This window comes from Schizophyllum commune, assembly GCF_000143185.2.
Source record: "Schizophyllum commune H4-8 unplaced genomic scaffold SCHCOscaffold_8, whole genome shotgun sequence".
In the NCBI taxonomy this organism is placed as follows: domain Eukaryota; kingdom Fungi; phylum Basidiomycota; class Agaricomycetes; order Agaricales; family Schizophyllaceae; genus Schizophyllum; species Schizophyllum commune.
In genome coordinates, this window is record NW_026089545.1 from 268930 (window position 1) to 287695 (window position 18766).

General features: G+C 57.2%; 6 protein-coding genes and 1 non-coding gene across 7 annotated transcripts; 3 read left to right on the forward strand and 4 right to left on the reverse strand.

Annotated features, from left to right (window-relative positions):
* The first annotated feature begins 127 nt into the window (after positions 1-127).
* On the forward strand, positions 128-230 carry SCHCODRAFT_t148. Its single transcript has one exon. It is a non-coding gene; the product is annotated as a tRNA-Met (tRNA).
* Positions 231-681: 451 nt separating this feature from the next.
* SCHCODRAFT_01202278 (PLP-dependent transferase) lies at positions 682-2412 on the reverse strand (the record flags this gene model as incomplete). Its single annotated transcript, XM_003030280.2, has 6 exons — positions 682-972; positions 1029-1259; positions 1313-1690; positions 1741-2023; positions 2098-2278; positions 2328-2412. 6 exons carry the CDS (start codon positions 2410-2412, stop codon positions 682-684), a joined length of 1449 nt encoding a protein of 482 aa, XP_003030326.2.
* A 480-nt stretch (positions 2413-2892) lies between these two features.
* SCHCODRAFT_02333238 (uncharacterized protein) lies at positions 2893-3718 on the reverse strand. The gene is made up of 3 exons (XM_050342406.1): positions 3563-3718; positions 3044-3512; positions 2893-2977 (listed from the first exon to the last, which is right to left on the reverse strand). Exons 1-2 carry the CDS (start codon positions 3593-3595, stop codon positions 3138-3140), a joined length of 408 nt encoding a protein of 135 aa, XP_050199071.1. The 5' UTR covers positions 3596-3718; the 3' UTR covers positions 2893-2977; positions 3044-3137.
* Positions 3376-7279, reverse strand: SCHCODRAFT_02630483 (uncharacterized protein). Its single transcript, XM_050345605.1, has 12 exons — positions 6747-7279; positions 6511-6698; positions 5949-6461; positions 5836-5896; positions 5626-5762; positions 5348-5569; positions 5143-5289; positions 4950-5062; positions 4662-4897; positions 4413-4558; positions 3563-4354; positions 3376-3512 (listed from the first exon to the last, which is right to left on the reverse strand). The coding sequence occupies exons 1-11, from the start codon at positions 7255-7257 to the stop codon at positions 3842-3844; spliced, it is 2787 nt and encodes a 928-aa protein (XP_050199072.1). The 5' UTR covers positions 7258-7279; the 3' UTR covers positions 3376-3512; positions 3563-3841.
* Positions 7280-8002: 723 nt separating this feature from the next.
* On the forward strand, positions 8003-9246 carry SCHCODRAFT_02630488 (uncharacterized protein). The gene is made up of 4 exons (XM_003030701.3): positions 8003-8418; positions 8473-8645; positions 8699-8798; positions 8857-9246. The coding sequence occupies exons 1-4, from the start codon at positions 8179-8181 to the stop codon at positions 9091-9093; spliced, it is 750 nt and encodes a 249-aa protein (XP_003030747.1). The 5' UTR covers positions 8003-8178; the 3' UTR covers positions 9094-9246.
* SCHCODRAFT_02630491 (uncharacterized protein) lies at positions 9236-10789 on the forward strand. The gene is made up of 7 exons (XM_050345606.1): positions 9236-9459; positions 9522-9748; positions 9803-9880; positions 9939-10102; positions 10154-10282; positions 10329-10399; positions 10451-10789. Exons 1-2 carry the CDS (start codon positions 9240-9242, stop codon positions 9650-9652), a joined length of 351 nt encoding a protein of 116 aa, XP_050199073.1. The 5' UTR covers positions 9236-9239; the 3' UTR covers positions 9653-9748; positions 9803-9880; positions 9939-10102; positions 10154-10282; positions 10329-10399; positions 10451-10789.
* A 532-nt stretch (positions 10790-11321) lies between these two features.
* SCHCODRAFT_02679176 (uncharacterized protein) lies at positions 11322-16088 on the reverse strand (the record flags this gene model as incomplete). Its single annotated transcript, XM_003030278.2, has 8 exons — positions 15654-16088; positions 15317-15604; positions 14605-15251; positions 13626-14289; positions 13418-13573; positions 12773-13367; positions 12562-12722; positions 11322-12509 (listed from the first exon to the last, which is right to left on the reverse strand). Exons 1-8 carry the CDS (start codon positions 15990-15992, stop codon positions 11322-11324), a joined length of 4038 nt encoding a protein of 1345 aa, XP_003030324.2. The 5' UTR covers positions 15993-16088.
* Between the last annotated feature and the right edge of the window lie 2678 nt (positions 16089-18766).

Sequence of the window (18766 nt, forward strand, 5' to 3'; positions counted from 1 at the left end):
TTATATCTTCTTCACATCTACTTCAAATGACATGTTCTCGCTCAATTTTTATGCTAGTATGAACCTATTGAGGTTATTCGCACAATCCGAGGTGGGTGATATATGCTGTCCCATAGTAGCTTGTACCGTCTGCATGGCTCAGTTGGTTAGAGCGCCGGTCTCATACTTCCGTATGAACATCCTTGAGGTGTGTAATCCGGAGATCGCCAGTTCGATCCTGGCTGCGGACACTGACGTGTCTATTCTGCGCCTTTTTGCAGCATCGTCTAACGCCAGGGGCCTCAACTGCACGAGGGAATTTCCAAAGAAAAATCAAGCAGCTGCGAAAATTGAGAGGACCTCAGGCTATTTACCACGATTAGTTTTATTCAATCAAGCAGGCCGACATTGATGTCGGACCAGAATAAAAGTTGGCGGTAGTACCGAAGGAAGCGGTCCCGAATGTCGAAGGCTCTTGCGCCTCGAGCGAGATCGATCCCTGAGCAGATGTCTGAAGCTGCCCAATCGGATTAGATACAGAATTAGTGCAGTACATCGTAAGTATATGTGTAATAGACTTCAGCACCTGAGGCAGGTAAATATCCAAGCTCACCGGGAACAGGGCCGTCAAAAATAGATAAAACCGCGATACATAAATCCCTTGAGATCGAAAAGTAAGCTTGTCCACGAGCGCACACCGCTTCATCGGTCAATCCCATTCTGCGCCACATTCGACGCCCACTGCACTACGCGCCACACGTCCTCGAAGTTGCTCACCAATCCGAGGCTTATGCGGACGACGCCGAGCGCGCGACCGACCGCGTCCTCGAAAGTTGCGTGTGTCGCACCCGGCGGGAGGGCTGCCATGTCGGCTGTGATGCCGAGGAGGGCGGCCGCTCCGCCCGGATTGCAAGCGCACCCGGTACGAAGTGCGATGCCTGCACGCGCGGCGGACTGTTCGACGAGCAAAGGTGAAATCGGTATCCCGTTCTCCTAGAAGGATGAACGGGCTCAGTAGGATACGACGCGGTGGAGAAAAGTATACTCACCCCAAGGAACTCAATCGAGGCCGTCGCTCCTGCCTCGCCCGCTGCCATCGGTATGCGCGACAAGATACGAACAAATGCGGAGTCTGTATCCTTGTAACGAAGTTGCTGAAGTTCGCTGATCATATAGCGAAGCAGACAAGTTAGCCGTAGCGGAAGCAGAGGCTGATAGGCCGCTAGTAATCGCAGACCGGCTGGGACCGCGGCTAAAGACGTATAGTTGATGGTACCATCCTGTGACGGGAAATAATTAGATTCAGGACATGGCTGCGATCCTCGATATCTACCTCGAATTGTTCGTATAACTCGCACGCGGGCGTCACATTATTGCCAGGTACCTGGACCAGATCCACTGTGCCTCCCGCAAACCAAGGTCGCTGAAGTCGTTGGAGCAGATCACGTCGTATCACGAGCGCGCCAACGCCAGTTGGGTAACCGAACATCTTGTAGAATGAGATCGCGAGGGCGCCTATTGCAGGTTGTGCGGTTAGTGAGAGGGGTGACGTCGGCGCGAGTGCTGCGGCGTCGAGGAGGACATCGTAACCGAGGGTATAGGCGGCATCGACGAGCGCGAGTGGTGCCTTGCTGTTTGAGATGTTCGATTGCGCCGTGAGCGCAAAAAGCGCGGAGCGACCTGGCGATGGTCTGTACTTGTTGAGGACGGCCTGACAGAATGAGATTACCCCGAGCGCTTAAATGACTCAGAGGAGCGTACCTCAGCCTGTTGCGGTTCGAAACCTCCTTGAGGCGTTGTAGGTATGTATCCCACGGATGCACCTTTGGCTGCTGCAAAGCACCGTATACCGTTGACGCTGTTGTGCGAGTCTGCGCCGAGAACAAAAGCGCTGTCATCCGTGAAAGGGTACGCCTCTCCAACGAGCTTGAGAGCGCCGGACGCATTGGGCGTAAATATGACGGTGTATTCCTCCGGCGACGCATCGAAGAACTGTAGGACGGCTGCGCGGGCTGCATTTGCACATTCGTGAGACAGTGCAGAGCTATGGGAGGCAATAGACGAGACGACACGCAAGGGTAAGCGACGGTCTCCAGGATATTACAAAACGATGCTTACGGATTGCTGTGCGAGTGCGTATTCGCAAGCACACGGCTGCACAGGAAATCGGCATGTGCATGTACCAGGCGTTCCGGGTAAAGCGCGCCACCCATCCAGTCCACATAGGTCTCCCCAGAGGCCGTTAAACGCCTGTAGTCGGTACGACGGAGTTCGTCGATGGCAAATGTGGCGCAATATTCTAAACAAGACGTCAATCACGCGTTCGAGACATAGGCTAGGCAATAAACCGAGTGCAAGGTTGCTTACCGGGATTGTCTGCGAGGAATCGTCGGTAGGCCACGCCGCAGCCTTCATGGAGGCTGGGATGAGCATGGGGAGGGTGTCGAAGCGCCCCGCAGCCCGAGACCTTCTCAGAGTAAGAAGTATCACAGCCACCAAAGTGATTCTCGGTAGAGCATAGGGTAGTCGTCCCACTTTCGTCGTCCCGGTATCCATCCCTTTGACGGCCCATTGGCAAAGACCTTGGTAAAAATGCAAGAGCGGGACGTTGCAATGGCTGGCAGGTTGCACGAGCGATAGAGCGGTGCGTGTAGGATGTCTTGCTCTCCGCACTACCGTACTGCGTATCGTAGCGCGATTCCTGATCGCGGGTGCACGATGGAAAAGCGCCCATACCAGTATGTGGCGCGGCGGGCTTGGATGAATATCTGTCGAGGGAGAAAGAAGGAGACGACGCGATCTGGTGCGCTGGCTCCTTATATCATGGTCGCAGACACGGCCTGGTCTGACGTCTTTCGATCCGAACTCCCCCCAAGGCGGTACACGCCTTGTTGGCCGCGCAATGTCGACTTCGGCGCCGTATGCATCAGATCAGGTGGGCGATAGGAACGGCCTATCCGTCTGGGAGATGCAAACGGGCGAACAAGGGGCTGATGGACTGTCGATCCGTCAGCAAGCGCAGCCGCGCGCAAACCAAAGGGACAGGGCATATGACGGGACGTACTCGCTCTGTAGAGCCTGACATTTGGAACTGAGCTGACGGGCAGAACGCGACGCCTTTGGTATGGTGAGATGTTGACGTGGCTACAGACGCCCCGCTATGGTTGAAACCCCGAAGTGAAAGAGCGGCATTGGATACCTAACGACCTAGTATAGTCGAGCACAGCTGCATAGAGCATCGTGAGCTCTACTGCCTGTCTACCTCGAGCGCCATTGAGTTCCACTGTGGACGATTGCCGCCGTATGTTTGTCGCCAAGGGGATTCTTCTGGTATCGAAAGCCTGAAGGACGGCAGTTCTAAGGTACGATATAGACTCGTCACGGAAGCTGAGTAGCGTGCAAGAGTGAAGAGAACGATCACGCACTAAGTTACTGAACACGCATCTGCCAACGCGGACAGCAGCGCATGCTGAACTCCAAGTATGATTGGGTATCATCAGCACCACCGCAAATCTAACTAGCGAGCGTAGTCGCTATGAACATGTCAACGCCCGCCCTACACCGTGCAATTATGCAGACCCACCGAAGGGTCTCGCCACCTCTGGGCCCTGTGCATGCTGAACGTCTGGAGACATAGCGCAACATAGGTGAAAACGTATCCGGATCCGGTCGGGCGCGTGCCATTGTTCGCAACGCTGGCGACATATCGAGAGTCGGGCGTGCGCCACCCGGTTGGTATGTCACCGCAAGAAAGAAACAAGTCGCGATGGCATGAAGAAAAGAAGGAGACGATTACACATTCGCAATTCCGTACCTCCAAGATCTACAGTCCCAGGCGTCATCTCCCTGCGCCTTCGATCGGCTACTCGTCTTCCTCATCATCGTCCTCGTCCTCTTCGTCCTCCGATACCTCGAGCAAAGCCTCCTTCATGAGCGCCTTGTCGCGTCGTCGCTTGCTCGACACCTCATCGAGCAACACGAGTAGGTCCTCCTGTTCCTTCTCTACCGCCTCCCGCTTCTCAACCTCCGCCGCTAGCTGCTTTCGCAACGCCCCAAGCTCGCTCTGCACGTTTGCTAGCGACTCCCGTACCGCTGACAGCTCTCCTTCAGCGGCTTGACGCTTCTGCGTCTCCACCGCAAGCGCGCCGCGGACCTGCTCCAGCTCAGCGCCAGCGCCAGCCCCAGCACCACTGCTAACCGCGGCCTCCGCGCGAAGGGCCGCCGCCTCATCTCGAGCAGCATCCAGTTCTGCGCGAAGGCTCCTAGTCTCCGCAGCGAGTTCTACGCGCATGAGGTTCTCCGTCTCCGCCTTGATCTCTTCGCGGAGCCGTGCCTCGAGCTCCCGCGAGTCTTGTTGCGAGACGCCGCCTCTCGCCTGCAGTTGACGCCGTGTTAGCGCACGATGAGGTCAGCAACGAATGGACATGGCTTACTGGTGCCTGTCCGACTTCTGCTTGCAGCCGTGCAATTTCGCGTGCCTGGTCTTCGAGCTGTCGCCTCAAGCCAGCTATCAGCGCGGCGCCCTCGGATGCAGACGAAGCTTGGTCGGGATCTACAGAGAAGCTGCGTTGGATGGTATCTGGATGCTTGTCAGCAAGCTAGGTCGATGTCGTGCAGACAAGGGGAGGGGCGAAGTCTAACTGTCGGAGCCGCGCTGTGTATGAGAATAGAAACCAGCTCACAGTAGTTTGTTTTCCAGAATTCCACGAACGCCCAATCGAACCAAAGTTCACCCTCCTCGATAGAGGCGATTTCTTCAGGCTTCCTCCCGTAGCTGTCTGTACCGTCTGAACGTGGCCTCGGTACGACCACAGCATCGGGTGCAGCACCAGCCAAACGCGGATCTTCTCGCAATCTTGCCATCCGACCGACTAGATTGTCCACGCCGAGCCGATCAAGGATGGGGCGGATTGTCGCTCTGAAAGATCGCATCAGCGGAGGGCCATCATGGAGCCCAAGGCCGTCCGCACCTTGTAATCTCTCCTGGCTCGCGGTCGAATTCGTAACAAATCCCTAGCAACATGGCACACAATCCGGGTACGATGGCATCCGCATCCATCGCCTGGTTTATGGGCTCAACAAGCTGATGGCCCGATCAGCAAAAGATCCACGCAAGGCCTGAAGTTTCGCATGCAAAGCACAAACAGCGTCGAGACGACTTACTATGCCCACACCACCACTATCCGCAAACTCCCGTACCGCTGAGGGGTCATCCCACAACCACTGACTTAGCAGCGCGACGTATGCAGCGATTAATGCGTCTAGGTCTCGTCGGGCATGGCGCGAGCGCAACACGCTCTGCGCATCACCCTGAACAGATCTTCCCGTCAAGATTCTTACGCAAACGGCTCACCAAAGTATAACTTACCGCGTCCCCATCCCCATGCTCCGCCTGCCGACTCCTCGCCAGCAACGCTAGGCTGAGGTTCTCACACAGCATTGGTATCAACGCCTGCGGCGGCTCGTCGTCATCGTCAGCCTCGGGTGGTGGCGGCGGCGGGGCACCAGACGAGTCGGCGGGGACGAAGAAAGCGCCGGATCCACTGCCAGCGTTGGATGGGAGGACGGGCTTAATACTGCGCGCGGCGGCCTAGGCAAGAAGGGCGTTACTAAGGGTACCCTAGCTTCCCGCGAAAGAGAACAAACCTTAGCGGCAGGCGCGCTGCGGACGAGATGCGCGAACAGCACGCAGGCAAACTGGGTACCCGCGTCGGGAGCGCTGGCGTCCGGAGGGTTCACCAAGGAATGGAGAAGCGGCGTGATTGGCGGCGGGGACGGTGCACCTGCGCGATGGATTAGCAGGCAGTAGGAGCGGATCAGTTGTTTGGGGCAAATTCGACTTGTAACAACACTTACCCTCTGGAGGTAGCATGGCCTGCACGATAGCGGTCTTGACGTCTTCCGTACTGACAAAGTTCTGCCCGCCTCGGGCTCAGGATGACGCTTGGGAAGCATCTAGAGTAGCGCACCTCGAAGACCCCCGCAGCCGCGGCGCGCAGCTCAAGCTTGTCCTTCCTGCGCGCGCTAGAGCCGGGACCGGCATCCCCATCAACACCACCATACTCCCCAGCAAGCACCATCTCCACGAGAGCGTCAAGTGCACTCGCTGGCTCTAATCTGTCCCATTCTTCGCCGTTGGTACCGGGTACGGGCACGTATGGAGTTAGCGCAAGTTGGGGCAAGGGTATGGCGAGCCGAGCAGGGAGCAGGCGCAATGCGTGCGTCTTCAAGGTCGTGGGCGCGTTGCTGGCCAAGGATAGTTCGAGGAGACACCGCGCGAAGGTAAGTTCTTGCGGGCTAGTGCTATTATTGTGGATGAGCATGCCCATGAGGGCGACGACGCAGTCCGCGTTGGCAGCCTTCTGAGGATCCCAGAACTGGAGGGCAAATTCCTGAGGCGCGGCCTCGTGAAGAGCGAGATGAGGGGGGAACGCCAGCAGAGCGCATAGTTGGGGAGGGAGATCCGTTTCACGGAAGAATGCCTGCAGAATTGTGAGGAGGTTGGTGACGTGGAGTGTGTTATAAGCGCACCTGATTAGACGAGTTGAAGCGCAGGAGGCCGTCCAGGCAGACAAGAGCCTCCTCAGCAACTGGACCGCCGTCCACTCCCCCCTCACGCGCCACCACCGCGAATAGCTTCTCGAACGCGCCCTCGAACGCGAGCACCTTCTGTATGTCTGCACTTCCCCCGCTCAGCGCACGCACGAGGGTGATCGCTTCTGCGATACTGTCAGCGAGTACGCCTCATCGGGTACTTCAGCACGCACCTGTCCGGACAACCTCCCTGCGATCGTCCAGCGCAGCCATCACGCTCGCCGCCGCGTTGGGCGTGGACAGGAAGCGCGTCTGCACGTTCCCTCGCCTCGCGTCGAGCAGGACCGACAGCAGATGCATCGAGGGCAGCCTCGCGCCTCCATCCGCGCCCCCCAGGAGCGCGAAGAGCGCAGGCACCGTCCGCTCGTCCGCCAACACCGCGTCCGCGATGCGCGTGTCGTGCGCGCTCAGTGAGGCCAGCGCCTCCAGGACCGCCTTTGCAATGTCAGGGTCGATCTCTGCATCGTCCGCGAGCACGTTGATCAGTCCAGGGAGCGCGCGGGCGGCCACATCGTCTGGATGGTCGCGCGCGAGACCCTTGAGGGCTTGGACTGCTGCGCGTCGATCTCCGAGCAACGTCGCGGGCGACAGCCTGTCGCTCAGCCGCGCGATGGTATCCTTGGCCGTCTGGGGCGCCCCCGTGGGCCCCCGCAGCGCCACATACGTCTGCGACAAGAATTCCATGTGAGGGAGTAGGACAAGGTGTAATTATCACTTCTTTGGGATATACGAACAATAACTGAGTTGTTGTTCGTTATTTGCGCGCATGCTTTGGGCCAGCAAATCATGGAATGCTAGGTATGACGGTAGCTCGTGTCGAAGAGGGGCTTGTGTGCTACATCCTCGACCGTCCAGCATGAGCCGCGTTCACTTCTCGTTTTGAACCAGTGTTTCCAAGTTCTGACCATACGCGTCGATGGTGAACTTCTGTGAGCAAGCCAGCGATCTAATGCAGGGGAGAGCTCTTGACGCCGAGTACGACGTGACCCCGCGGGATGTGCAACTTTACTTGGGCGGTTGCATGGATGCTGTCGCCAGTCTCGGAAAGTAGCGTCGCAGGGAACGGGCGTTATCCCTGCTGCTAGGGTCTCTCAATAATTTTTCATCCTCCGAGCATGAGTATTCTGACGATGCTGAGTGCCCATGGGCTTCAGAAGAAGCTGCAGTTCGCAGTTCAGATTAAAAGACTCTGAGGTACGATTATCCTGCCCTATCGGGATCAAACGGAATTAGGCATGGGATACCTTGAGTCGAATAAAGAATATTGATCAGGATGTGAGGCGATGCACACGCTATATGTCTTGGAAGCAGTCGCGCTCTCGAGAGAGTAATGGTAGGCAGTGAGTAAGGATGGTCGCGTCACGGTGTGACGGTTCGACTTCGGGGATATTTATCGGGACTTGCCGAAAGAGCCTTTCTTCCTCTCCTCGTCACCGTATCACCTTGGTATTACCGGTCACTTCGAGTTCTTTGAGTTGATGCGCGTGTACAACATCTCTTTGCGATATGCGAACAAAGATGACCACCATGCTGCGACACGGATGGCGATAAAAGGCGACAGTCTGCAATCCGCGCTCACCGATACTTCCCAGTCGCCTGGACATCATGGCGAGCACGTCGTCGAGCTCACGCCTCCCCTCCACTATGAACAGCATCTCCTATGTCACTGTGAATGACAGGCCAAGATTTACGCGCCAGAAATCTGCCCTTTCACCCCAGACGACGGACGTCGATCGAACTTCGCCTCCTCCGTATGAAGGCGTGTATACCACAGTATGCAGGCGGACGAAGCGCTTGTATCAGCTCGCGCACCGAACGGAGGCCACTGTACAGGATGCCCTATTGGTACGTGACCTATACCGTTGTCGGAGCAGATGGCTGACCGTCCCTTCCGCACAGGACGCACCGCGCGACGCTGGCTCCACATGTTATTCCCTGCGCATCACCCTGACCTCACTCCTACTCTCCTTGGCCCGCCTCAAGCAAGCTATAGCCGAACATCGTGATGTTCTTCCGGAGGCGACGGACCAGTGGTGCGATCACCATTTGCCGTATGTCGAGGCGATCCTCTTGTACGTGCGAGACTCATCCACCCTACATCCGCCTGCTCACGCCCATCATACAGCGCCTTAGAGCCATTCTCCTTTCACGAGGACTTTGACGTCTCCCTCACATGGCTACGAAAGACCGCCGAAGAGTTACGCGAGCTGGTGAACAGCGTAACGGTCAGTACTTCCCGCGAAGGTGCACTTCTGGCGTTGTTCAACCTTCTTCCAATAAAAGCGCTCGTATCGAAAGCTCATGTATCACCACTTTCGGGAAGTACTACGCGCCAGCCAAGAAGAGGCCGCCGCCGCCCGCGAGGTCGAGCTGGAGCGTCGTGCGGCTTTTATGGAAGATCATCTCCGAAGGAAAGCGAAGGCCATGCAGACCAGGTCGGTGATGGCGGCGTACAAGAAGGCTGCCCGGACAGGTGATCCTGTTTATCTGGACGACGAAGGACGCCTGGCGGAGAGATGATTTGGGGTCATGAATGATTTGCTCGACTCCGGCGACGACGAATGTAGCCCGTGTTGTATCCCCTCAGTATGTATCTCTATCGATCTATCACTCTTACGGCATTATCCAGGCCTGATCTTCCCGGACTGCGTGGGATGGCAAGGTTGATGGTGGGAGAAACGCTCTGGCTGACCGCCCCTCAAGTGCTCACGTGCTTCTGCACTATAAGTTGGGCGCCGCATGCGACTCCCCTTTCCTCGACCGACACCAGTAGTTCACCTGGTGGCGTCCCGTCGACTCCAAGGGCCGGTCGATGCACCTGTAGCTGCGCGATCTTTCGCTGCACTCAGGCACCATGGGCCCCCTGCCTCAAGTTCCCCCTGCGTTGTACGTCCTTCTCCATTGTCGCCACTAATCTTAAGCGCTGACGCATCTCTTCCCCCCGACAGCCGCTTTCTTTAGCGAGGGCCAGTCCTCACTGGCCTCCAGTCCCGGCGCGGTGCCACCTCCAGTCATTTCGACAGCGCCCGGACCCGCAGTATCCGCCTTTCCCCCCATCCCCACCAAGCCATGTATCTGAATCCGCTCGCCGGCGCCATACGTAATTGCCACCCTACGTACCGCCCGCGGCACCCACAAAACGAGTACCCAGACCAAAGCCGCGGCAGTGAACCTGGTGAGTGGCTGTCTTCCTTTGTTCCCCATACGGGCGCTGATGCACGATATCTAGCGCCGATCGCGGAAGACCGGGCTTCCGCGCTCGCAACGGACGCAGCGTAATCGCAGCGTCGACCCTGACGACAAGAAGGTAGGTCTTATTGTCCTGCGTGATGTGGGTGGCCGCGATCCTGACGGTGGCACTGCAGGAGGACAATAAGCGCGCGAGCACGTTGTTCCTCTCCCACGCGCCGTTTTCCCGGCATATGCGGTGTCGAACGACGCCGCATTCATGCGTTATACCTTCACGACCCACCTACCAGATACCACCCGAACCGCGGTCACGGGAATTCTGGCGCTATCTACTCGCAGAGTGAGTCGCATCGTCGTAGTCACCTTCGACGCCGATGCTGACCAAATCAAGGCTATCGGTGCCCCATCCGGCCAGCCGCGAACCATACCGATCGAGACTCAAAATGGAGTCCTCCCATATGCCCCCTCCTCTTCTCTTCAAGTTTCTGTCTATATCATATCCTATAGTCTCGTGGTCTAAGTGAGTACCCTTTCCCCTGTACCTTCACTCTCTGACATTGGTGCAGCGCTCAAGGACGATCGACCCCTTTCAGTAGATAGTCTTTTGGTAGATAGCAACTTCTCTCCACAACCATCGGTGCGTGGCTCACATTCGCCGCTCTCGCCCTCGCTGAGCCAACCCCTCAAGACGTTGTCATACCTTCGACCCTCTGGTCACTTATGCTTTACATTTTCCCTTCTTGAGGCGCCTCGGGTTTCCTTCCGAGCGCGGCCTGTTTCTCTTGGCTCAAGCACTCGCATCTCGTCTCTGTTTCCTCCCGTCTCGTCTCTTCTCCCTTATGTCTTGTTTCCGTCTCCGTCTCCTCTAGTTTCCTTTTCTCTTTTTCTCTTACCTATGCAATCCCAAGCCGAGGGCTCGCCCTCACCCCCCTAGCGCGATGCGAGACCTCGCAGTGCAGGGTTAAATCAATTACCCCAGGCCATCCCTAGTGTAGCGTCAGGTCAATGGAACGCTGCACGACTCCCATACTTGTTGCGTGAGGTGTGATGTGCGAAGACGAGAATGAAGCGCAAGTGCCATCGAGATCTGCATGCTCGTCGCTATTGCACGAAATCTACAGCATGCCTCTGGATAGCTTGATGGCCGGTGTATGGTACACCTCACCATGTAAGGGCCGGGTCTTACAATGTAGGAGGTGAAGGGTATCTGCTGTTGTGTGAAGTGAAGTGGAGGAAGCCGCGTGGACGGTGTTCACTGGTCAAAAACAAGACAAGACGTACGAGATACCCAAAAAGGAATATATTGACTCTTTGCATCCGTCGTCCTCGACCTCAACGGGACTTCCCGGCTGGCTGCAGGATTGCAAATGAGGTTGAAACCGCAGGCCTCACAAACACTGGAGCAGCGATATGTCTACTCTTTTCATGCGCCACGGACGCGAAGGGGACAAAGTTTGGGATCTCGGGCTGCTACACGTTCGCTGTACGTGACAGTGTCATCAGAGCTCTACAAGTACATTGACTCAAAATCCACAGCTTCATGGAATGTCCTTCCGCAACTATGCACACCCTACGACTCGCGGCTTTCCCATCGCAGGCCGGACGATCGGCAGCAACATATTCGCCTCCGGTCCGTCGATACCTTGCAACATCCCGCCTTCGAATACTTGCGTTTCCCTCGCTCGTCCCTCCGTGTAAGCCCTGAAGGCTTCTAGCGGAATGTCCAGCGCCTCAATCCTGGGCAAGGACACTCGCGGCCTCTTCGTGTCGATCGACTCGTCCAGCTCATCCGTCGCTCGGCGCTTCAGCGCTGTTGGGGCCATCCTCGCCTTTGGTAGGGGCTCCTCTTCAGGCTCTGCCTTGACCTCTATCTCCCCGGGCAACGTGTCTTCCTCAAGCTCGACCTTGACATCCGGCCCCTCCAACATGATGTCCGTTCCGAGTTCGACCTTCACCTCCGGTTCCTCCGTTAAGGCGGTCTCCACTGGCTCGGCTTTCATCTCCATTTCCTGCGGCGGTGTATCTTCCACGAGCTCGAGCTTGACCTCCGTCTCGCTGTCAGTCGTTGACGGCGCCGACTGCGGCTCCCCCTGCTTGCCAGAGCCCTTGATGACCTCTCCATCCTTCTCCCCTCTCAGCACGTCGAGGTCCACCCGGTCAAGCTCCACAAGCTGGTCCTCCTTCTCCGCATAGTACTCGCTTATGCGAGCGAAGACTTCCTCGAACGTGCGGTAGACGTCCTCGTCGAAGTTCTCCTTCGCCAGTCGCTTGTGCCGGACCTCGTTCCTCGGTTTCCCAGCCTCGAGCTCCTCGTCGATATCCCAGGCCTGAGCATGACGGTGCGCATTGCCCATGGCCCTGATCATATCGACCAGCTTCACCATGGGCGAGTCGAGGCCATACGCATTGGCAAGGAACATCCTCAGGGTGAACAACTCCGACTTGCCGCCCAGCATCAGCCTCCGGCGCAAGTCAGAGCCCGTGGCCACCTCGACGAAGACCTTCTCGCTGAGGTTAGACTGCGCCTTCAGCTTGTTGGCGGGCCCATGGCCGCGCTCGTAGTTGGAGACGACGCGCTGGTCGACGTGCTGAAGGGCGAATTCGAGCGCCATCCAAAGGACGGACTCGATGTCGTGGTTGAAGTTGGCACAGAAGTGGTTGGCTGCGAGGAGGGACTTGGGCGCATTGGTAGGCAGGAACATGTGCTTGCCGCGCTGAAGCTCGATGGCCATGTAGAAGTCGGTGCCCTGTCAGATGATATGTGAGTCGCTACTCTTACGCAAACCCGCCTTCACTTACCGTCTGCCCATGCCAGGGACCATGCTCGTCGTAGCGCTTCATGAATTCAAAGTCGATAACCTTGACGACCCATTGCAGAGTCAACGGATCCCGATACACCAGGATATTGCCCGGGCTGATGTCGTGGTGGATACGACCAGTGCGGAACAAAAGGTGCAGGACTGCGAAGATTGTCAGCAACACGTAGCGCAAGGGATAGGGAAGCACTCACAGCGCATGACCTCCGCCAGCGCCCGAAAGTACAACACCGGGTCCTCGACCTCGTACAAATCCTTGCACCGCTCCGAGTACACCGTCAACCACCTCTCCCGCCTCAGCTTCTTCATGACCGTCCCCGTCGGTAGCCTATGTTGCACGTTGAACGGTGCCGCTACGTCCGCCACAATGTTCACCAGCATCCTCCTCATCGACTCGACCTCCTCGTCGCTCTCCGCGATCAGGTCCACTGCCTCCATCAACTCACGCTGCACCGTCAACTCGCTCGGCCGCGTAGGTGTTAGGTGCGTGTCGCGGAGGACGTACTCTGGCTCGTCGGAGCGGATGGAGAGGCCGTCGCCCAAACGATCTGCGGGCTTGGCTGTGCAGACGAGGATATTCTTGTCGTAAAGGTCGCCCGGGCATTCGGCGCGGACGCCAGTGGTCTGATAGATGACGACCTCGTCGCTGGTGGGACGCGGGCGGATGCTGTACTGAAATTGGAGTTGCTCGTTGGCGTCGACGACGCGCGCGATGCCGGGATCGAGGCCGAGTTGGTGTGTGTCTGCATAGGTGGCGAAGAGGACGAATTGAATGAGCTCTTCGGGGTTCTATGATGCAGGTCAGCAATCATCGTCAACGTCGCTCAACTAATGCGCACCTCGTTGATATCGAACGTAGGCGTCACCGCGGAGTATGATCGGTTGTGGTACCAGAGGCGCGCTTTCGTGTTCTCAATGGTTATGGCGACATGGGACACGCGGCGGCGGTCATAATTCAAGATATGGCTGGCCACACCGATACTCTGAATCTCATTCTACATGACACGTTAGCTCTCATTTTCCCCACCGACAGAAGGACATACGCACCTCAGCTTTGTCGTCGCCATCGTTCCAAAACGCCGAGATCCCTATGTCCGAGGCCCACTCGCTTTTGTCTTTGCCGAGGATCTCGCTGTCGATCGCCGCGCCCGCAACCCCCTCGTGCGGGCTCTTGTCCTTCAACACGGTATAGCCATCCAGACGATTTGGCCCGTTCCTATCATTGTGCGCGAACGTCTGGCTCTCCCGGTTGCACTCGAACACCGCAGTCCTCTCGCTCGACTTGAAGTTCTCCGGCAACACAGTCTCCGCAGCGTCGACAATATCGGTGAACAACTGCTTCATTCCGTTCCAGATCTCGTCGAGTGACGTGTCCTTGCCAAAGCACTGCGCGCCGGGAAAGGCGGCGAAGACGTTGCCCCCGAGCGACCACGTCGCGTCGCTGACCATCCAGTCGAGGACGCGGTCAATGACATCGTCGGGCACACGTACCCATCCTCGCAAGTACAACCCGTAGAACTCCTTTGTCGAGCAGGGGATGATGAAGTCCGAATACGCAGACATCGCGGTGAGTGGCGAGTTGGCTTGAAGGGCGGTGGCGGCGGCTATCGAGGAGGAGTACGGGCTTTGCCACGAGTAAGCTGCGACGCGAGGAAGACGAAGGATCTTTGCTGGAGTGGTAAAGACGAGGCTCGATGGTGAACGGAGTGAACTGAAGGGAAATCGAGTGGCGGCGCGGAAGATGCCGACACAAGGCGTCAACGACATCAGGTGACCACCACATGGCAGTCACATGTCGCGCCAACTCAGCAAGCGGAACTTTGGTCGCTGCATGTTCACTTTCCACGTTCATCAGAGGACTGTCGCAGCAAAGGAGCCTCTCTCTTACATGCCTGCTTGCATGCAAACAGTTAAACAAGTCAGCCTCCCCATAAGACCGAAATCAGATCGTATCTGGCTCTGTCTACTTGTAGACGTGGCGTAGGGTGCGTGTTAGTAGTAAGCCGCGTGTTAGCTACTAATTTACTCATCCAACTCCTTCGGCGCGCTAAAGACTGTCTTCAGAATCCCATTAATAATCCCCTTCCCATCTTCCCGCTTCAACTCCTCATACCACTCATCCGTTTCTTTCGGATCCCCGAGGCGGTGCGTGATATTCGATCGCTGGCGCGCGCGCTGAACCAGGATAGCTGTCCTATCCCCACGCGCTGCGTCGTAGTCGTCAAGCACCTTGCGGAGCTGCTCCGTCGTCGGAGGCGGCGCGGTCCCAGTGATACCATGCTTCCTTAGCAATCGCTGCACAACAAAGGTGTCCTCCAATGCCTGACACCCTCCCTGCCCAATATCCGGGCACGTCGCGTGTGCCGCATCACCGATGAGCAACGCCCTCCCGCCCTCCCGATCCACTAGCGTCGGCAGCCTCTGCGTGTCGTGGATCTCCACGCGCGCCACGCGGCTCACGTCCATCTCGGTGATGAGCGTCTGTACGGCCTGTGCCCAGCCATTGAAGTACTCGGCGAGGTAGGGCTTGAATTGCGCGGGGTCCGTGGGGGTGGTGCCAGGGGGTGTAGTTACATCGAGGAAGAAGTAGAAATGGGTGTCGGACATGGGCATGAAGGACACGCGCTTGCCTTCGCCGACAAATTGGGTCCAGGTATCAGCGGGTAGGAGGTGCTGTGGGACCAGGTTGTTCGATTAGATGAAGGGACCTGAGTGTAGAACAGGGTCCTAAGACGTACACCGAGCTTCGCCTTCTCAATCGCCCCGTTGAAGTTGACGTATCCGACGTAGTCGCGCACGATGCTGGTACCTGCAATCTGGTTGCGCAGCTTCGAGTGCGTGCCGTCCGAGATGACGAGAAAGTCGCCCGTGTCAGACGTCCCGTCGTGGAAGTGGACCCTCACGCCGTCCGGGGTCGTTTCGTACGAAACGGCGGCCTTCGCGAGGTGCACCGGCGCGGGCTTGTTGGCGTCCAATAGCATCGCCTGCAGCTCGGATCGCGCGATGGGGTAGGCGCGCATCTTCGCCTGAGGGCTATGTGAGCGGAAGCTCGCATGCAGTCAACCGATCACGCACCTCCTCGTAGAGGGGATTGAGATCAAAGTCGCAGTAGACGTCCCCATTGTCCCATTGCCGATAGGCCATGCGCTCCATCAGCCCCGAGACCCGCTTGACGCGGTCGAGCAGGCCATACTTTGCCAGCACCTTCACACCGTTCGACCAAACCGAGATTGCAGCGCCTACTGGCCGCAGCTCGGTAACGCGCTCGTACACCACGGTCTCGTGGCCGTCTTGCTGAAGTGCGATGGAAGCCGCAAGTCCCCCGATACCTGCGCCGATGACGATAACCTTCATGATGGAGGGGGAAGGGGGTGGTGACGGGAGAGGGTAAGGGATGAGTAGCGAATTTAGCATCCGTGAGGAGGGGCTAGAGTCATGTCGCTGATCGAGAGATTAGATAAGGTCCGGAGCCACGGCAGAGGCGGCGGAAGCAATTGAACCAAATGGGAGACACTCGAGTGGTGGAAGGACAGTAGCGAAGGTGTCGCCCGTCTTGATGCCTTTTGTAAAAGCTCTGGACTGAAAAATGACTTGTGCGATATCAACATTTTAGTAGCATGGTTGGAAAAAAGTGTGGCTCTACGACATTGCTTAGCCTCGGCCGACCCGACGTCCACGGAGCGGATTCCATTCAGCTTTATAGAGTGAGTCTGCCTAGGAATTTACACGAAAAACAAACCGGAAAGCAATGTTTTTTCACGAACTTCTTGTAACAAGAGCAATGATTTCTACGACGAGTTTACAATCTTTGCGGCAAGTTCTGGCACGGGTCTCCACGCTGCCCATGCTCTACACCCGCTGCTGGCAGCGTCAGACCTCATCGATTTGGCAGGTGGGCTGGAGACGACCGTATCGCATCCCGTGGTGAGGTTTGGAAGAGCAGAAGCGTGTCAGTCGTCCCGCCGGAGAGCGAGCGAGGCTGTGACGTCACGGGCGATTCGCGCGTCCAGAGTAATTTCTACCAACATGGTCAAAGATTTCGGGCGATCCCAAAGAACTTCCACCAAAATATAATGGCTTTTGAATTTGAAAAAGCGCTGTAAAATCCTGGGCAGACTCACTCTTATGAAGCGTCTGGAATTAGTGTTGCCGACGGTCGAGGTTGGGGGTGGGGTGGGGTCAATACGATCAAAAATGCGCAAGGGGGTTGGGTTGGGTTCAGACCCGGCCTAACCCACCTATATTTGAAATTACGGGCTGCGCCCACACACATCGGCGTTTGCCGTACCTTGGCTTGCTCAACGAGAAACGCGAAGGAAGCCAGGGAGAGTATGAGGGATGGGCTTCTCGCTGCTCTTGGATATCAGCAGCACAATTTGGCTCTCATGGGGAAGTGAGCAGAGAGCTTATACGCGATATGCGACCTGTGGGTGGTCGTGGATGCATGGTCCGCCGCACGTGCTGGCCGGCGCCTCGCGTGGCAACGGGCTCGGGGGTGGGCTGCAACCCGCCTGCTTTTTCGGGAAGGTGGGCTCGAGCCCGCCCCACCCCACCCGGTGGGGCAGCCCAGCCCGCCGGCAACACTAGTCTGGAACTAGTAGTGGTGGATACAGAAATCTGACAGTATGGGATTGATGCATTTGATTTACCACGGGAGTGAGATCTCACAACGAGATTCTGATCGCATCGTTTTTGCGTGACAAGACCGCGGCCCAGACCACTCAAAAAAGCCCTAGGTTTTCTCTGTATTATCCGAATTTCTGGGTCTGCCGTCTCGGCTTTACCCGGGCCTGCAGTGCCAACTCGCAGCACGACGGGTGACCGCCCCTCGCTCAAGGTGTCGCGCCATACCTGCCAGGAATGTCTCCGTTATCCCGTGTCCTTCCCGCCTGCTTGAGGTATCCGGGCCCTTTGTTTCGTCTAGCGACCTTCATCTTCGCCTCCCCGTCGTACAAACTTACAGGGAACATAGACATTGCACAGATGGGACGAGAGAAATGAGAGACGTGATAAGCGCGAGATGCGCAGAAGGTGCGAGTGTTAAGGGCGTGATACGCCCTGCGGCTGAAAAACGCGGAAAAACATACATAAACAAGCGATATATAGTCGACTTGGTCTAGATTGTATGGGCGGATCCGTATATACTGCACCGACGTCGCGACTGTACAACGGGCGCGTCGGGGGTATTTTATGACATAGAAAACCAGGAGCGCCACGCTTCCTAACCTTCAATACAACTAGTCCGCAGCATTATCCGTCTGCAATGACTGACCAAGGATAGCAGCGAGCTCTTCGGCGCCTGATCACGAGTCTGCGCGTCGTCGATGACATCCTGCGAGTCCTTTGGCGGGCCCTACTTAATCAAGTAGCCGCGCTATACGCGCTTCAAGCCTTCAGTCCTCTTGCCCCGCTGTGTCAAGAGAATCTAGATTATTGTTGGGGCTCGGACAAGCCTTCCTGCTGCTCGCCGTCATGCGGAGACACGCAGAGCACCGCGCAAGCGGAACTCGAACCATCAACGTGACTACACGTGACTTCGGGTCCGAGACCGGAACTTCGGGTCCGAGCTCGTGATCTCGGACATCGCCGAGTTGAACTCCGAACCGAGCGTCGGCGCCGCCAAGCGCTGTCCGCCCCGGCAAGGGCTTCACTCCCCGCGTATCGACAGTCTAGGCTGTACGCTCCCCGCCGCGCAGGCCTCTGAGCCGCGTCGCGCACAAGGGAACGGGTGGAAACCAGGCCGGCCTTGCCTTGGTAAACATCAACAAGTGTGGAATCGCGCCCGGCATCGCGGCGCAGGAGGATACCCGACCAGTCAACCGCTCTACCGCCAGGAACCGCAGTCATTGCGCGATTATTCGGACAGGAGAACGCGCGGATAGGCGTTATAGTTGGATTTTGACTCAGAGATAGGCATTGTGTGTTACCGCGCGGTCTGGACGGCCGAGACGACGCGTTCAAGTTATATACCGAGACCTACATACGATTCGGGGACTTTTCCCGCCCCGCGCAGAGAAGCCCTAGTACCGACACACCACACCAAATAAACACAACCGCGTTAACCCGCACTTTACACATCATAAAAGCCTGAACTTCCGAGCGCATTAAACCGCCTTGTGAACTTCAATCAAACCCGAAAGCGCTCGTAAGAACGCCGAGACGTCCGATTGCCCCACTCGACTCCTCGC

Bases quoted from the DNA above. Each gene is read 5' to 3' on its own strand.
- SCHCODRAFT_02630491 (XM_050345606.1), top strand. From the start codon at position 9,240: ATGGTGGGAGAAACGCTCTGGCTGACCGCCCCTCAAGTGCTCACGTGC. The intron at 9,460-9,521 runs GTACGTCCTTCT...TCCCCCCGACAG, and splicing joins CCTCAAGTTCCCCCTGCGTT to CCGCTTTCTTTAGCGAGGGC.
- SCHCODRAFT_02333238 (XM_050342406.1), bottom strand. From the start codon at position 3,595: ATGCACAGGGCCCAGAGGTGGCGAGACCCTTCG. The intron at 3,513-3,562 runs GTGGGTCTGCAT...ACATGTTCATAG, and splicing joins AGAGGTGGCGAGACCCTTCG to CGACTACGCTCGCTAGTTAG.
- SCHCODRAFT_02630488 (XM_003030701.3), top strand. From the start codon at position 8,179: ATGGCGAGCACGTCGTCGAGCTCACGCCTCCCCTCCACTATGAACAGC. The intron at 8,419-8,472 runs GTACGTGACCTA...CCTTCCGCACAG, and splicing joins CTGTACAGGATGCCCTATTG to GACGCACCGCGCGACGCTGG. The intron at 8,799-8,856 runs GTCAGTACTTCC...TTCCAATAAAAG, and splicing joins AGCTGGTGAACAGCGTAACG to CGCTCGTATCGAAAGCTCAT.
- SCHCODRAFT_02630483 (XM_050345605.1), bottom strand. From the start codon at position 7,257: ATGGAATTCTTGTCGCAGACGTATGTGGCGCTGCGGGGGCCCACGGGG. The intron at 6,462-6,510 runs GTGCGCTTATAA...ACAATTCTGCAG, and splicing joins GCTTCAACTCGTCTAATCAG to GCATTCTTCCGTGAAACGGA. The intron at 4,898-4,949 runs GTGCGGACGGCC...GCGATCTTTCAG, and splicing joins GAGCCAGGAGAGATTACAAG to AGCGACAATCCGCCCCATCC.